The sequence below is a fragment of the Magnolia sinica genome, chromosome 11 (genome assembly GCF_029962835.1).
Source record: "Magnolia sinica isolate HGM2019 chromosome 11, MsV1, whole genome shotgun sequence".
Taxonomy (NCBI): Eukaryota; Viridiplantae; Streptophyta; class Magnoliopsida; order Magnoliales; family Magnoliaceae; genus Magnolia; species Magnolia sinica.
The window spans coordinates 59,500,634-59,518,775 of NC_080583.1; the positions used below are offsets into that span (position 1 = coordinate 59,500,634).

Genomic DNA, 18,142 nt, shown 5'->3' on the forward strand with positions numbered 1-18,142 from the left:
ATGGAGCACTTTGGTGAAGTATGGTGTTAAATGCAGGAGGTCACTATACTTTCGGGTTTGGTGGTTGATCTTTTCTAATCCGTAGGAATCTTCTTCTCCAAGAGGTATTCTTAGATCCCACCTCCATTGCGTTGGTTGCTTTGAATTTTGATTGCCATCATACCATCAAATGTTTTAGAGTTCCCTCTAAGAGGCTGTTGATTTGTTCAAGCTTGACTACAAAACTGGTACTAGAGAAAGGTTCTATATCGCTTTTTAGATTCATGTTAATCGATTAAGTGTGTCATTGAGTTTCTCATTGAAATATGCTATTAGGTGCTCTTCTTGACTAAGAACATAACCAATGCTAACATGGGAAGCATTGTATGCCACTTCTATAAATTATCAAAATTTGGCAACCTGGGATGGTGCTTCTGTCATCTTCTGTTTGATGTTCTTGAAGGCAATAATTGCTGCTTTGGTCCCTCGAAGGGTCCTGTTTTCATGCACTCATTGATGGGTGCCATAATGGAACTAACATTTTCAATAGATCTTTTGTAAGACCCTAATTCATGAAAGCTTCGAACTTCATGTATGTTTGTTTGATTTGGCTAGTCAAGGATGACACCTGTAACACCTTCCGTTGACACACAAAAAATCCGATGAAAACCACTTTAGGGCTCATGAAGATGCATTTCTCTAGGTGTATAAAGTGATTCTCTTGGTATAAGACCCACATAACCTGCTGAAGGTGATTTTAAGTGGTTCTCACTGGAGCATCTTATTGGAGAAATTTCCCAACAATTGGTTGGGAGATTTCTGTAATCATACACATGAAGTTACGTGCAATAGTGTTGGTTAGTCCAAACAACAGAACCAACTACTTGTATTGTTCATCCTTTTGTCTTGAATGTTGTTTTTCATTCATCTCCTAAGTAGATCTTGATTTGGTGTTACCTATTTCTGAAATCTCAAGTTGATCTTTGAAAATATTGGGGCATTAGACATCATATCTATGAAAGGCACTCTTTTGGGAAAATGGCTGTGGATTCGGAATTGAGGAAGAATCCCTGCGAAGAAGAGTTATAGTGAACAAGAATGGGTTTCAGAAAGAAAGATGGTTGGTGAGGGGCTCCTCGATTTATAGGACATTAGGACCTCATGCATTTGGAAATCGGTCGCCTGCTTAAGGGATAAGTTTAGTGCAGGTATAGGCTATGCTATTGGCAATAGGGAGAAGGTTTACTTTGGGAAGGATGTATGGCTAGGGGAGAAGGTTTACTTCAAGAGGTGTTTTCGTGTTTGGCTAATCTAGCATTGGAAAGAAATATCTTGTTGTCCAGGTGTTTCTCAATTATGGGCAGCGTCTCTATTTGGTCCCCTCCATGTTGTATGAATCTGCAGGATGAGGAAGTGGAGGACTTTGTGAAGCTTTAGGAATTTCTGGTTGGTTGCTTCCCACTGGTGGAGGGATGAGATGGAATGGTGTGGTAGGTGGACAAAATGGGGAGTGCTTCTTGGTCCAATCCTACTCTAACGTGCTTTAGCCTGCGACGGGAGGAGAGAGATGTAGTTGCATTTCCTATGTCTACTATTATAGAGCCCTTGCAAAAATAGCGGCTTTCGCTTGGCTTGTAGGAAGAAATAGGGGGCTGACAACTGACAACCTTAAAAACGCTCTATGGTGATTCCCAACATATGTGCGATGTGTATGGGAGATGTGAAATCAGTTGACCACCTTTTCTTGCATGGTCCATTTGCTCAAGAAGTTTGGAAGAGGTTCTGTGGTCTGTTCAATGTTCGTTGGGTGATGTCGGGCTTATCTGGGGACTTCTTTCTAGCAGGGCATGGGGTTGGCTCGGAAGGAAAAGAAAGGTGTGCTGGTGTCTGGCCCTTCCAGCTACTCTCTAGGCTTAAAAAATGCTCTATTGTGATTCCCAACATATGCGTGATGTGTATGGGAGAAACAGAATCAGTTGACTACCTTTTCTCGCATGGCCCCTTTGCTCAAGAAGTTTGGAAGAGGTTCTGTGGTTTGTTCAATGTTTCTTGGGTGATGTTGGGCTTAGTTGGGGACTTCTTTCTAGCAGGGCATGGGGTTTGTCTTGGAAAGAAAAGAAAGGTGTGTTGGTGGGTGGCCCTTTTGGCTACTTTCTAGGCTTTGTTGGGGGAAAGAAACGGAAGATGGTTTTAGAATGCGAGAACCTCAGCTTTTGAGATTTTTAGCAAGGCCAAATTGTATGTTGTGGAATGGGCTTCCTGCATAAAGGCAATGAAGTCTTGTAAATTTTATTTTCTCCTTAGGTTGGAGGTTTGTGTTGTGTTCAGTGCGCCATCTTTGCGCCTTCTTTTAATAAAATTTGGTTTTAATGGATTGGGAAGTGGTATCAGATCATTATCCTCTTGATGGTGTGGTTGTTGATGCATGTTCTCCAGCTACCATCCTTCTTGGACATTAGAAGTGTGGGCATTGGGCACGAGCTTAGTTGCAAGATCCTTCTAACTAGGTGCCACTCATACTTCGAATCAGACTTTAAACTCTCACTCCCACTCCCTTACCTATTTATGCTTATTTACATTTTGAAGCAGACATATATTTGCTCTTGCATCTGAATCTGATGCCACTTCGTTTGACATTTCGTGCAACTATATCCATGAGCCGATGATTTGACAAATGAAGCCCTTAATTAATGATTCTTCTACTTGTTGGTGAAGCTCAGCATGCTTCATCCAATTAATTTAGTGTTTAGCAAGATTAGGCAACGGTGCTCATGGCAGCAAATCTATTTAATGCTGAATATCAAGCATAGGTGGCAACTAATTTGGCAATTCTTCATGAATCAAATCTTGAAATTGAGACAAAAGCATAGGTGGGGGAGTGGTAGAATTCTCTTTCTGCTTTGGTTTACCTTCATGCCCCATCAAGACGTACATCACTCTTATCTCCCAGCTCTCTCCATGAATTGTGGCATTCCAAGCATTGATGAAGGCATGAAGCCATGTTTTTCTGTCTAGGTTCACTCATATTTCATTGGATTTAGTGCAATATGTTTACTCCCATATGTAAAGAGTCGCAGAAATTTTCTGACATGAGCGGTCAAACTTCATGTCATACAGCCAGACTCAACTGAGAGGAATGTTAACCTTGTAGGGAATTAGGGATGGCGTCACACAATAGGGTCTTCTTTAGGTTGTCAACATGCCAGATGGCCTGCCTGGCTTGGCAAGCCCAATGCAATTTTGGACCGGGCTTGGACCCTAGTGGCTTTATCCTAGGGCTGGGCTTGGGCATGGCACATATAGCTCGATAAATTTTCGGGCTGGGCTTAAGCTCAAGTCATTTTAGCTTGACTCGCAGCCCAGTCCGGCTCAAGTCATTTAGACTGTTGGTTTCATTTTCTTTGTGCACATGTGACCCACTTGATCAACCGATGGGTTGGGATTTGATCAATTTCAGGTTGGGCGGGTTAGGATGTGTTGGGTGTGAGCCTAACCATTTTTATCGGGCTTGGGCTTGGGCTTGGGCCACATTGATGGCAGGCTCAGGCCTTGGGCCATATGGTGTCAGGCCAGACTGGGCCTAGCCTGGCCGGGTCCAAACCATGCCCATTGCCCCTAATCTATTTATATTGTCCCAAATAGAAGTTCATGAACCATTGCTTAGTTGCCGAGATGGATGTGCCATCAACCCTAGCAAATTTATATGGCTAAGGTTGTTTTTTTGTCTCAAGTTTCAGTTTGTCAACCATGTCCTGCGACTGCAAAGCTGCATTCATGTTGCTCCCTTCATACATTATAACTTGCACATCTCCTTCGCCACACTTCACTCATGTGTTGAAGTTGTTGGTGTGCAACAAATTTTCTTCCTCTTTTAAGGGCACAATCATGATGAGCCTAACCACACACAATATGGTTCTTTAGTGGGGCAATTTTAATCTCGTTCATCGAACCATGTCAGGTTTGGAAACTGGCAACTAGCATGGGAATGGCGTAACCTGTCAGGTTTGGGAAATGTTTCTCCATCTCTTTAAATATCGGGAAATGATCAAGTTTAAGTAGAAAAATAAATAGAGAAGAAATGTAGAGAAGAAAGTAGAGAGGGAGAGGAACGACTGTATTTTGTTAGGTCTAAAGACCAACACAAGCACCTACCCACACACACACACACACACACACACACACACATACACACTACTTGAAGGGAAAAGTTACAGTACTCTGTTGGCATGCATCATAATTAGGGCTGTCCTGCGTCACTTCCACACTCCCCCTCAAGCTGAAGCATGTATATTGATCATGCTTAGCATGGAATGCATACAAAGAAAATGGTAATAATGAGCATGGAACATTGCTCCCCCTCAAATGCAACATGGCAAGATATAGACTTAAGCTTGCACTTCATTTGTGGAATCTTTTCTTCAAGAACATGGCTATAAGAAAACTCGACAACAATTGAGCCAATAACATTATCTCACAAATATGAGTGTGCATCATGTGCAATACTCGAGAGAACAAATACAAGGTGAGGATGCATCACGTGCAACTACACTCACAACAAACAACGGGGTGGAGGGACACTCACACCATAAACATGCCTAAGAAAGGAAGAGAAGATGAACAGTGAAGGGAAGAGCTACCATTCGTAAATAGCCCCCATGCAAAGTTGGGTAAAAGCATTTCATCAAACACCTTGTGTGCACTGAATCTTCTAAGCACTGTGACGAGAGTATCAACATTGCAATCACCACCCACATGAATTTACAAGTCATTTGCAACCCTACAACATCAAATCATGAAGAAGAAAATCTCTCACAAAGGACGTCGTAGTACCCCCAAACCTTGACGAAACTTCATCATTTCCTATAGAAACATCACAAAAACCACTCCAAGCTATGCAGAAAACGTGCACTGTTGATGCCATCCATGCGTATGGACAACATCAGTAGTGGGCCCAACTACTGTAGGTTGCAGTCAGGTCTCGGATTGGACGCTTTGATACTAAGTAGAAAAATAAATAGAGAAGAAACATAGAGAAGAAAGGAGAGAGGAAGAGAAGAGGGAGAGGAACAACTATATTGGGTTAGGTCTAACGACCAACACAAAAACCTATATATATATATATATATATATATATATATATATATATATATATATATATATATATATATATATATTACTTGAAGGGAAAAGTTACAGTACTCCACTAGTTATAGAATAAACATAGACACGCACACACACATATACATATACTTACACAATTTATGTGTAATCACTCTTTGTTGTTTGCTTGCATGTGAAGATGCCTCCATTAATCGGAGAATTGATCAGCTGATTCTGGTTGATGAATTCCATTGGATGCTTGCACCAACCATCTCCCATCTTTAGGAAAGGCAATCATACCCTTTTAAGTGGAGAATTGATCAGCTGATTCTGGTTGATGAATTCCATTGGATGCTTGGATCAACCGACTACCTCCCATCGTTTCATAGGAAAAGCAACCTTTCCCTTTCCATGTGGTTATTTATTCACGAAGCTGCAACAAAGAAATTTGAACTCTCTCTATTTCGTTGGAAACCACTCTCTATTGAGGTTTTACTATTAGCAAACATATCAGTTGATGAGTAATGGATATTTTGCATATCATCGTTTCTTGTTCAACTTTATTACTCTCTCTCTCTCTCTCTCTCTCTCTCTCTCTCTCTCTCTCTCTCTCTCTCTTCTCTTTGAGAATTGACCTTGTACAAAATTGTAATGCATGTGTTTTATCACTATTTTTTTTTCTCCTTACAAGCATTGCTCATGATTAATGCAACATTATCTTTCTAATTTTCCAATTTTGTTGTTATTTTCTTTGATCCCTCTTTCCTTTTGTTTCAGACATTTCTCCTCTCTTGAAGAAATGCAATGATCCAAAGATGGTTGAAGATCAAAGCGTGTTGGAAGTTGTTAGAATGTTAGATCAGGCTTGTAGAGAGACGGGGTTCTTCTATGTGGTATTTTACAGGACAAGTATTTCGTACTTTTACTCAGTTCTCAACAAAATCTTGGAACAGTAATAAAAAAAGAGAAATGCTTCAATGCTCTCAGAGCACTATAAGTTACAAAATCAAAGAAAATAATAAGAGAATTGGAAAATTAGAAAGATCATGTTGAATTAATCATGAGCAATGCTTGAAAAAAAGTCAAGGATACAAATAATGATACAACTAACGCATTACAATTATGTGTACAAGGTCAATTCTCAATGGAGAAAAAGAGTAATGGAGTTGGACAAGAAATGATGATATTCCAATTATTTATAACTCATCAATTAATATGTTTGCTAATAGTAAAAGCTCATAGGGAGTGGTTTCCAATGAAATAGAAGGAGTTCAAAGGGCCTGTTTGGTTTTCCAATTATAACAGTAAATGGCTGTAAATGGGTAATGATTATTTACTCTTGTAATTGTGTGGTGACATCACTTACAGTTGACTGCAATGATGTTGCTAAATTGTTTGTTTCACCCAGAAATCACCATAAAAGCGTAGTTTTATAATGTGAAAAATGTAATGATTACAATTTACTTTACCTGCTTCCTTTGCAAGTGTATTTGGCTCTCGATTTACAAGCTGTAATTTTTGTTTAAAAAACACTTGGAAATAATAACGATGGCTTATTTACCTTTCATTTCATAGGAAATTGGAAAACCAAACAGGCCCAAAATTTCTTTGTTGCAGCTTCCTGAATAAATAACCATGTAAAAGGGTAAGGTAGCTTTTCCTATGAAAAGATGGGAGGTAGTTAGTTGATACAAGCATCCAATTTGAATTCATCTACCGGAATCAGCCGATCGAGTCTCTGTCACATTTCATTGACTACCATGCAAAAACCGTGCTAATCAGATGATCAAATCCGTTCTTGATTTGGACTTATTTTCTAACCCGTCCTTTTTCTAACACATATTGGATGGCTACAATTGCCTAACAAAATTGTATTGAGAAACATAAGCTATCCATGACGGGCCTAATATAAAGGTGGAGCAAATTGTTGATTGGACTTGGTGTAAACAATTGACCTTTCATATTGAATGGCATTGCTGAAATGGTTAATATTTGTCAGATTGGTGTCATGTTTTAGTGGTGGTAGCCCATGAATGTATGTTGGACCCAATGAAGAGTTTGGATCATGGATTGGACTGTCCCTAAGTGTTGCAATGCCGCTAGGAGCACTATAATTTATGGTGCTCTTGGAACACTAGTAGAGCATTTCTCAATAAATAATTATTATGAAAAATGCTCCTATTTAAAATGAATAGATTTGATCCATTGATTGGGAAATATGTTGCTGGTAATGCATATCTGTAAAACAATTTGATCATATTCCTTTTCACATACACATCTATGTTTGTCTACATCGACAATTTTGTATGAGATCTTTATATTCAATGCTTGTAGCAGCTGAACTTGCCTGTTGTCACTATAGAGGACAAGTTGATGTTGCTGCCAGAGGTTACCCTTGAGGGAGGGAGGGGTCTCAGGTCTAACCCAGTAGAGGGAGGGGTCTTAGGTCCAACCCACAAGTTACAGTCCACCCAATGGACAACCTCAAACCTATTATGTGCATGCGCCGTTGATATGTCACACGCCGAGTGGGCCACATTATTGGCTAGATGTTGTTTCCCATCCTGTGGCCCGCTTAATGCGCAGATAGGGATGATTTTTTCAATATGTTGACCTCATGGAAGAGCCAATCTATTGGAACATTTAGATGTCACACACATTTACTAGGTTGGAAGTTATTCGCCCAGTGGACCATAACTTGTGGTCCACCCATGAACAACCTTTTTTTTTTTTTGTGACATTTAGATGTCACACACATGTATGTATGTATGTATGTATATAATGTACATAAATACATACATACATGCAACTGGGTGGACCATAACTTGTAGCCCAATAGGTTAGACTTGAGACCTCTCATATGTGTGTGCATGTGTGTACACACACGCACAATATGTGTGTGCGTGTGTACATTATATATAAGTATAAATACAGGTACATATATATGTATGTATGTTTGTACACACACATGTATGTATGTTATGGAGTGGTGGTCTCCTACAAACCGACCATGAGACCACCAAGAGAGCTTAAGTGCGGTCTTAAGTGGTTGGCGGCTCAAGTGAGCCCCATTGCAATGTTCATGTGAAATCCACCCTGACCACCGGGTGCGTCACCCCATGTTAGGCCCAGGGCCCAAAAATCAGCCTTTTTCGTGATTTAGGTGGGCCACACCAAAGGAAATAGTTGGGAGAGAGACATGCACTGTTGATTTTGACTAAGCCTACTTTGATGATTATGCGAAACTTGCTCGACCCATTGGATGACACAAAAAAGTTTAGGCATGGGCCCCAAGCACCACACACATCTATGATTTAGGTGGGCCACACCAAGGGAAACAATTTAGAGGATAAGTGTCACATATTGGTTGGAGTGGATTTTGGAAATACATGGTGGGCCCACCCCAATTGGACGACCCTTTACCTAAAATTTACATAAAAGTTTCTTACGTGGATGCAAATTGTGTAGTGAGGCGGCCAACACCCTTAATTGTGTTGTGAAGACTCTGTGGGGCCCATCATGATGTACGTGTTTTATCCACACCATCCATATGTTTCTCTAGCTCATTTAGGCCATGAGCCCAAGATTGAAGCATATCCAAAGCTCAAGTGTATCGGTAGACACCCCACCCAGAATGAGAGAGACTACTTCGTAGGAATCTAGTTGAACTTTAGATTGACCCAAAGAAGCATCGCAAACCAGAACATGACATATAGTGAGCCTCCCCAAGACCTCTTGGAGCCAACCAATTGTCTAGATTTGCAAAAGGGGACTGGAGGCTATCCAATAGCCGTTGGTCACCTTGTCTCACTTGGACCTGCTAGATGGTACTTGGGATGATTAGTAGACCAAAACACCTCAAGATTTGTACAAAAAGATGGGCATGATCCTTTTCCTGCCGATACAGAAAGTCCACTTATCAAGTACCAATCGTTGTTATTGGCAGAAACTATCTCGAAAGTGCAAAATCAGGACATGTGGCGAAATGGTGTATTGTAAAGGCCGTTACTTAAAGGTAACAGTGGCAACTGTTACACGTTATGGGGTCGTAACGGCCGTAACAATCGTTATGCAAAAAATGATGTTTAACCTTCATTACCAACCCGTTACGCCCCCTATATAGGCCATAACAACCCCGCAATGGTTTGTTACGGGGTGGATACAGGTTTTTTGGATTTTTTTCCAATGTTTTAGGGCAAATACATTTTTTTTAGGTTTTTTCTTTTAATAAAAAAAGAGACCATAGCGACTGTTATGGGGGCTGTAATAGCTGTTACCACCCGTATCGTAAAGGTAACGATGGTGGTCATAGTAGAAATATGATGCAAGAGAAAACAATAGCTGGAAGGGAAGAGAGAGAGGGAGAGACAGTTAGGGTAACAAATTGTGTTATGGTTAGTCTAATGACTAACACACACACACACACACAAACATATATATATATATTAAGTCTGAAGGAAGGTCACAATGCTCCATTGGAGTACACAGCGACGTACATATGCACACAAAAAATTACATATATTTTCCCACTCCCCCTCCAGTTGGAGCATGTATATCGCATGCCCAGCTTGGAATACATACAAAGAAGATAGTGATGATGAGTATGGATCATTGCTCCCCCCTCAAACACAACATGGCAGGATATAAACTGTAGATTGAGCTTCCTTCATCGGTTGAATCTTCTCTTCAAGTTCTCGGCCATAACTAAACTCAACAACTATCGAGTCACAAACTTGTCATCCACATGCAAATTCTTTTACAACAAGTGCAACATGCACATTAAATGAGTGTGCATCACGTGCAACACTCACACACTTGAGAGAACACACATACATTAGCATGTGCAGACGTGTGCATCACATGCAACACAATGTGAGTGAACTACACTCACAACAAACAACAAAGGCCTGATAAACGAGGAGATGATGAACTGAGAAGAAAAGATCCACCACTTGTAAAAATCCCCTATGAAAAGTCGAGTGAAGCATTACATCTAACACCTTGTGTGTGCAGTTTACTTTTAGACACGGACCAAGAACTTCAACTTCGTAATCCCAACAACATGAGTTTACACCGCAGCCCCATAACATCGGAAAAAAGGGAAAATAAAGAAATCCCAGCAAAAGATCCAAAAACAAGGGCCGTTGACAACGACTTCTCATGAAACATGCTTTGATGAAACTTTGTGATACTTGTATATGGAGATTTCTCTTGATCAACCGCACCTACCCCACGTGGAACATTTGCCTGAAAATCCTTAAAAAAAAACAACTCAGCAGGAAACAGTGAAATTTGGACTTTTCCAATTTTTCTCTTTCGAAACACCATGAAAAACACCTCAAAAAAATCACTATTATTCCTCTAAAATCCAGATATACCAGATCCCATACTTTCTTGCTCCAAAAAGACTACCGACCGTATAATGCTGATGTCATCTATATGTACGAATGACGTCAGCAGTGGGCCCCACTACCATAGGCTGTGATCAGGTCCCAAATCGCACGCTTTGATACTAAGTAGAAATCTAATGTAGGAGAAAACAGTAGTTGGAAGGGAAGAGAAAGGGGAGAGAGAGAGGGAGAGAGAGGTAGGGCAATGGGTTGTGTTATGGTTAGTCTAATGATTAACACACACACACACACACTGGAGTACACAACATGCATACACACACTAAAAATTACATATATTTCCACAGTCGTTACGGAATACCTTGGCAACCATTAGATAGCAGCTGGTCTTGCCTATATATACAGGGGCATTTCCCCTCACTTGGTATGGTGAAAAAAAAATGTTCGAGGAAGCTTGGTGAAGCTTAGGGATGTTAAAGAAGGGTGTTTTGGAGGTCTCTTTTAGGCATTCTCCAAGCACCCTCAACTACGCTTGTAGCTTGCTAGATTCAAAAGAGAGAAACAAGAGAGAATTCTGAAAGAAAGAAGTTCATTGAAGTCCTTGAGTATGGTTGGAGTTGGGGATACCCAAGTATCTCTTTGATCGAAGAGTATCTGGTCGCCCCTTCTCCTTCTTACTTCTCAACCAAGCCAACATTCCAGTCTACACATTCATCTTGCATATCTTATGATACTGCTTCCGCTTTCTTTTACTTTTACTTTGGTTAGTTAGCTTGACTTGAGCATAGCATCTTTGTAGGTTGATTCAGATGTATATATATTTTTTGGAACTTGGTTAAATCATCGCGAAATCCAAAAGTCCCGTAAAGTGGAGATTGCGCCTTGTGCTAGTGGAAAAGGATGCTTAACCTTTTTTTTTGTCACCAAGGCCCTTATAATCTTGGGTTGTTGACCAATTGTAGGAGTAACTCGAGTTGGGGAGTCTTACGATTCCCCAACCCATAAGAGATTCTTTGGTTTCTAGCCGGCCATAGATTTTTTTTGTTTCATTGGCTTGTGGCAACTCCAGATTATATGCATTCTCTTGCTTGAGTCAATACCACACCTCAAGGCATGAACGCATTTCCGAAAACTGAGGAAGTGAGGTGCATTGCTCGGGCAGGAGCATTCACAGGACCACATCGCAGAAACAGTGGGGATAATGACGTCCACCTCTAAAACCATCCTAAGGCCCATAATGATGTTTATTTTTCATCCAAACTGTTCATTAGGTCACACACAAACTTGAAACACACAGACTTGAATGAAGAGAGCACAAATATCAACTAAAACTTGTGGTTCCACAGAAGTTTTCAATGGTAGGTAGTCATTCCCACTACTTCTTGTGGTGTGATCCACTTGAGCTTTGGATGTACTTCAATTTTAGTCTCATGCCCTAAAACGTGCTTGCAAAATGGATGGACGGCATGGATAAGACATACATCATAGAGAGCCCCATAGAGTCTTCACACTACGGTAAATGGTGTGAGCGCCTCACTATAGAAGCCCTCTCATAAGCCATTTACGTTTACATAAAGGGTCATGTAGTTGGGGTGGCCCCCACAACCATGTTCTTTTACAATCCACTCAACCATCAGGTGAATAATCCAAATTTGGCTTAGATCTGAAAAACCAGCCTCATCCGTGGTTCAAGTGGACCACATGATTAGAAATAGTGTATACAACGACACTCACCGTCCAAATTTGTTTCCCTTGGTATGGCCCACTTGGTTTTTGGGACCCATGCCTAAATTTTTTTATGTCATCTAATGGCTCAAGCTGATTTCACATAATCATCATGGAGGGCCCCATAAAAATCAACGGTGCATGTCTCTCCCAACTGTTTCTTTTGGTGTGGCCCACACCTGATCACGGATAGGGCTGATATATGGGCCCTGGGCTTAACATGGGGTGACACACCTGGTGGTTAGGGTGGATTTCACATAAACATCTTGATGGGGCTCACTTGAGCTGTCAACCACTTAAGACCACACTTAAGGTCTTCCGCGGTATGGTTTGCAAGGGATTGCTACTTTTATGTATTCATATTGTGTTTGTGGGTGTGTATTGGGTTTTGCTAACGCCCCCATCTTCATGGGGGCATTAGCAATGCCCCCAAACCTTTTAAACAACACACGAGATGACCTATCATCAATCTGAACCATTCATTCATTCATACAAAGATGCAAGCCTTGGTGCAAGAATCACACCAATCAGATGATAGTAACCCTCAATATGTTACAACTGCCCATTGTTTACGAGCCAAATCATCAAATTAAAGTGTTAGTTTAGAATCATAAAAAATACAAAGTGGGATCTCTCTACTATATGTTTTGAGATAATGATTATTGTTTCTCTTGTCAATCTTGATTGTCCATTTTCATGCTAGTGATTGGAAGCTTCGAACCACTTGTTTGGCATGATTTTTGCACAATGGCTTGCTCCTAGTTGTATGAATTAATGAGCAGTTTGGATCGACAATAGGTCACCCCGTGTGCCATTTAAAAGGCTTTTGGGATGCTGCTAACATCCCTGTGAAGGTGGGGATGTTAGCAAAACCCTCTGTGTGTGTGTGTGTGTGTGTGTGTGTGTGTGTGTGTGTGTGTGTGTGTGTAGATAGATAGAGGGAAGAAGGGAGGGAGGGACAGAGGGAGCAACTTATTAGACTTATGGTTCAACCGGCTAATAACGTCTAACCTTTCATGCGTATATGACATCTGAAGGTGGGCCCCATAATAAGAATCACCTTTTGGAAAACTCAACAACAGACACTCATTGAGTGGAGCCCTTGTTTTTTGCTATTTATCAATGGTTGGATATTCTTTTATATGGTGTGGCCCACTTGGTGAGTAGATAGGGCCGGCGTTTGAAATATGGATATCGCGTTATGTATTGCATCCTTAGGATATAGATATGTATCGATTATCACATGGGATATATAGTTTGCATCGGGTAATTTGTCAAACTTTTTTGGGAAACATGGGAGACATTGGGAAAATGGTTGAATTTTTCAATGAAACTTCGGGGATTGTTCAAAAGACCTTAATACACACTTTTAAATCATAACATCTCAAAAAAGAAGTGCACATAATAGGTTTTCTTTGTATAGGGTCCTAAGCTAGGCACTGTCTGATTGAGCTTATACATTATATTCAAATTGAATGCATAACATTTAGAGTGCATATGATGATTATTTCATCAAACACTACTAAATATTTCGAAATTAGTCTTAATTGACAGCTGGTTGAAGGGAAATTTTGATTTTTTTTTAAAATAATTTTATTATTTTTATTTAAAAATAAATTTTATTTTCTGAAAATTGATGAGGATAATAGATCAGCCCTCATACGTGCTTGATTTCATTGAAAAATTCAACCAATTTCCCAATGTTTCCCTATGTTTCCAACAACAGCGATACATTACATGATACAACCGATCTATCCCATGTGATAACCAATACGTATCTGTATCCTATGAATGCGATACGTAACGCAATATCGATATTTTGAACACTGGGAGTGCAACATTGCAAGCACTTTGGGAAATTTTGAATTTTCTCCAAAATTTCCCAAATTGGACCACCTACACTCAAATTTCGAAATTAGAGTGTGTGTGATGATCATTTCATCAAATACTCCTAAATACTTCGAAATTAATCTCAATTGACAACTGGTTGAAGGAAATTTTCGAAAAAAACACGGAGAACATGAAGAACCAATGGATATCAAAATCAAATCTGCTCTAACTCCATGATTTTTCATGCAAAACATGAAGAACCAATGGATTTGTAACCATTTGACGTTGATTTAACATGATTTCAACAAAAAAGGGACCGGAGATTGAAAATTTTCATTGGATTGAACATGTGGGATATATTGACACTACTTGTGCATTTCATATCGAACAAGCGGGATATAAGATATATCGTGGGATATATCATATCGGCCAATATTTTTGATATTTAAAACATTGGATTCAAGAAGAATAGAATCTGGGTAACTTAAATTCCTTAGTGAACTACGAGAAATGAACCAAAGGGAAGGATATAGGTGATTGTATAATGAGAGGGGCTTGAGGTAGACATCTATATTCTATAATGAAGAAAGGGTATTCGAAAGTGAGGGGGTTAGGGTCTCCCAAGTAGAGTTTTGTGTGGATAAATGGTTGCTAATAAAAGGATGTTCTGCTAGGTCAAGAGACTAAATTGGAAATGTTTGAAGATTCGTTTGTTTGGGATATTTGAGACAACTTGCAGTGGTCATTTAAACCGGTGACGGGCAAATCGAGAGGTTGCTTTTGATCTGGAAGGAGAAAATGATTGGTGTAGAAGGAGAGTTGATGGGAGGGGCTATATCAGATTAGTAATGAAGGAAGGTGGGTTTAAATGGATTGTCTATCATCTATGTGCTAAATCTTGAAATGTTTGAGGTAGTTTTTTGGGTTGAGCTATCAAAAGTTTACAGAAGATGAAGATTGCTCAGTTGTATTTGGGGGGAGTATTTTGTTTATTTTATTTTATTTATTTATTTATTTTCACTTCCTCGACAAAAGACTAGGTGGTTGGAAAATATTTCGTGTAGTGACAATCTTCAACATTCGTTTGGAATATGGAACTCATTGACCTTCCTATAGAAAGTGCTTTCTTTGTTCAAACTATCAGGATAATTCGATTATGTACCATCTTAAGAAAAAAGAAAAATATCTAATTATGTGCAGGGCCAACAGATTTGTGCTGTCTAACATATGGAGAACTACTTTGCAGGGGTTTCAGTCCTCATTTCCTTGACTGGTCTTGAAGCACTCTCTAAATATGTCGGAGACTATCAAGTTTAAAATTGTGTGGTGCAGATGCTTAAAGTTTCGTGGGAGGGTGGAATAATAGAGGAATAATGATCCAATGGAGAGATGTGAGGGATTCAAATTGTTTTGAGAGCTCCAAATTCTGAAAGGAAGATCAAGGAATAGAATTATGTGTGTTTTGGCTGGATTGATGTTAAGGAGAGGTGGATTCCAAAAGAAAATGACCTACATGGTTTATGAAATGCATATAATGGATCTCTATAACATGGAGAGGACAAGAAGAGGTGATCCAAGAAATTAGTTCCGTGAGATATTCCTATAGATCTCATGGAAACTGACAATCAGAGACTTGTGGTTGCAAGAAAGGGGTAGAATTACATGTTTCTTTCACCGTATTCTAATTGGACAAGACACTAGTAGCATTAAAATGACTATTGGGGTGAAATCATTGTCAAGGACCCAGACATAATGAAATGTGCTTTAATTCCATTTGGTTTGGCATGGTTGTTTGTTAGAAGAAAATTGAAAGGAGAGCGGTGTTTGACTTTGGAAGTTGTAAGGCCCTAGAACTAGTTGACCAAGCTTTTGGCTTTGGTCAAAGATGAGCTGATGAAGATCATGAGAATTGCAGGATGGAGCCTAAATCAGTGAGGGGCCATTTAATTACTGAAAAAGTTCCATTCAAACAGTCTTGCTCGGGTAGGGCTTATGTCTATGTTTTGTCAACAACAATTATTTGGATATGGCACTGATTCCAATAAAACCAAAGATATAGCTGTCCAAAAAACTAGTTATTATTGTGCATTTGGCAATCCATACAAAGTTTGTTTTAGCCAATTTTCCATAAATACATGAATTAGCAATCTTTTGTATGCATGCATGGTGCATGTACAACATTTACCAAACAAGCCGCATGTATGAATGTGCCATAAATGAGACTTCTTATATTCAACCATCCTTCATGTTCCACATTCGACCTTCAAGCGCCTCACATATGCCACATACGCCACATATGCCAATACCCATGTGCATATACGATGCATGTGCCACATATGCCATTGTACATGCCATGCATCTCGAAGTAACCCATATGTTCCGCATGTCATTATTAATTTACTTGTGCGCCACATGTCCATAAATGCTAATGTGCCTAATGTGTACAAGAGCCATATATGCTTGTCCAGATAGGATGTTTGATAAACAATAGATAATTTAACAAATAGTCCATTTATACAAGCCTGTTCCAACACCATTGTGTTGGATAACTGTGTTAAAAAAATTCGAACACAACCCAAACGGGCCTTAAAGGTATTTATTCTATGACCCTCATTCCTAAAAGTGATGGTGCATCTTGGTGAGGAATTTCAGGCCAATCAATATAAGTAGTAGTTCGTATAAAGTAATAGCCAAGACAATTGGCTACGAGTTGGTTTGCATTTGGTTAAATCACCTTTTAATGGCTTCCTCCACGGGCTTTTAGATAAGGATCGTAATGTATAGAAATTGGGCCCTTCTATCCAAATGATGGTGGAGAATGGGGAGTATGAGGTGCTTTCTAGCGAAGGCATTCGCTGAAATTATGTGATGTGGGCCACAGGTCGGCCAAACCAATCTTAATGGTCACTTTTCATACAGCCTGCAATCGAATCGTCCAAAGGTGTGGATTTTTAGTACGTCACATGAAGGTATGCAAACCATGAGCATGATTGCCTAAAGAGTGGGCCACCATTGTGGGTCCCACATGAGATTTCTTAGTGACTCTTGATTCAACATAATTTCTTTCTAGATATTTTTTTCCAAGTTTTTAGCTATTTATATAATGTCCCAAATACCATTTCCAGCACTTCTGTGTAACTTTTGGCATATCCAGTGTTCGAAGTATCGGTATGGCTACAAGTTTCGCTGGCTGGGGATACGGAAACAATATCAATATCGCCGATAATATTGCTGATAACTAGAAATGTGGGAAAACATAGGGGAAACCGGTAGAATTTTTAGTGAAACTTCAGAAGATGCTAAAATACACATATTTGTATATTTAGGAATAAAAAAATTGCAAAAAGAATGAATACACAATAAGTTTCCATTTAATGGGGGCTTAAAAGCATGTGTCGTCGTAAGAAATAATCTAACCATCCCATCCCTCCCATCCAATCATCCATGCAACCTTCCAACTACACATCCATCGATATTGTAGAAAATCGATAACTCACAATATTTTGCCAAGAAATCATTGACAATTGGAAATGAACGAAAAATTATGGTCTTGATATCGCGCATGTTGCGATAACGATAATATTTGAAAGCTGCATACAACAATGTGCTCATAAAAAATTTGAAATATAAATTTTTTTTTTCATAAACAAACTTTTCGTGATATCTCTATATTGGTGATATTATGGAAATATCGCCAATACACTTGTGATACAAGCGTCACTTAGAATTTACACGGTAAAAAAATATTGTTGATAGATTGGCGATATCGATACATTGGCAATACAAGCGACACCTAGAATTTACATAATTGAAAATATTGGTGATATTTAGCAATACATTACTGATGCCTGGAATTTCTAATACTACTGGTGTTATCGATATCGCTACCAGTGTTATCGGTATCGTCGAGCTGGAGATAACAATAATATCGGAGATAATTCAAACAATGATCCCAAGGTTATGATACATAACACGATACTGATATTTCAAACACTACTCTCAAACCTATACTTATGATGTGTCTACAAACGTCTTGCCCAATAAAATTGATTTTAAATGTCAACAACCAATAAGATTCAATCATATTCTTAACTTGTAATTATGTCACAACTATACACATCCCTTAAAAAATGGCCATAACGTACTCAAATAGCATTTGT

At 39.4% G+C, this 18,142-nt stretch overlaps 1 protein-coding gene across 2 annotated transcripts in view; it reads left to right on the forward strand.

The window, feature by feature from the left end:
- LOC131219205 (2-oxoglutarate-dependent dioxygenase 33) overlaps nt 1-18,142 on the forward strand; it is a 62,581-nt gene that overhangs the window by 9,215 nt on the left and 35,224 nt on the right. The window contains exon 2 of one of the 2 annotated variants that reach the window (XM_058214218.1): nt 5,857-5,972. The exons of the other annotated variant lie outside the window; for it this stretch is intronic. Coding sequence (XP_058070201.1) covers nt 5,857-5,972 — 116 coding nt within the window. The remainder of the gene's footprint in view (nt 1-5,856; nt 5,973-18,142) is intronic. 2 annotated transcript variants of the gene reach the window in all.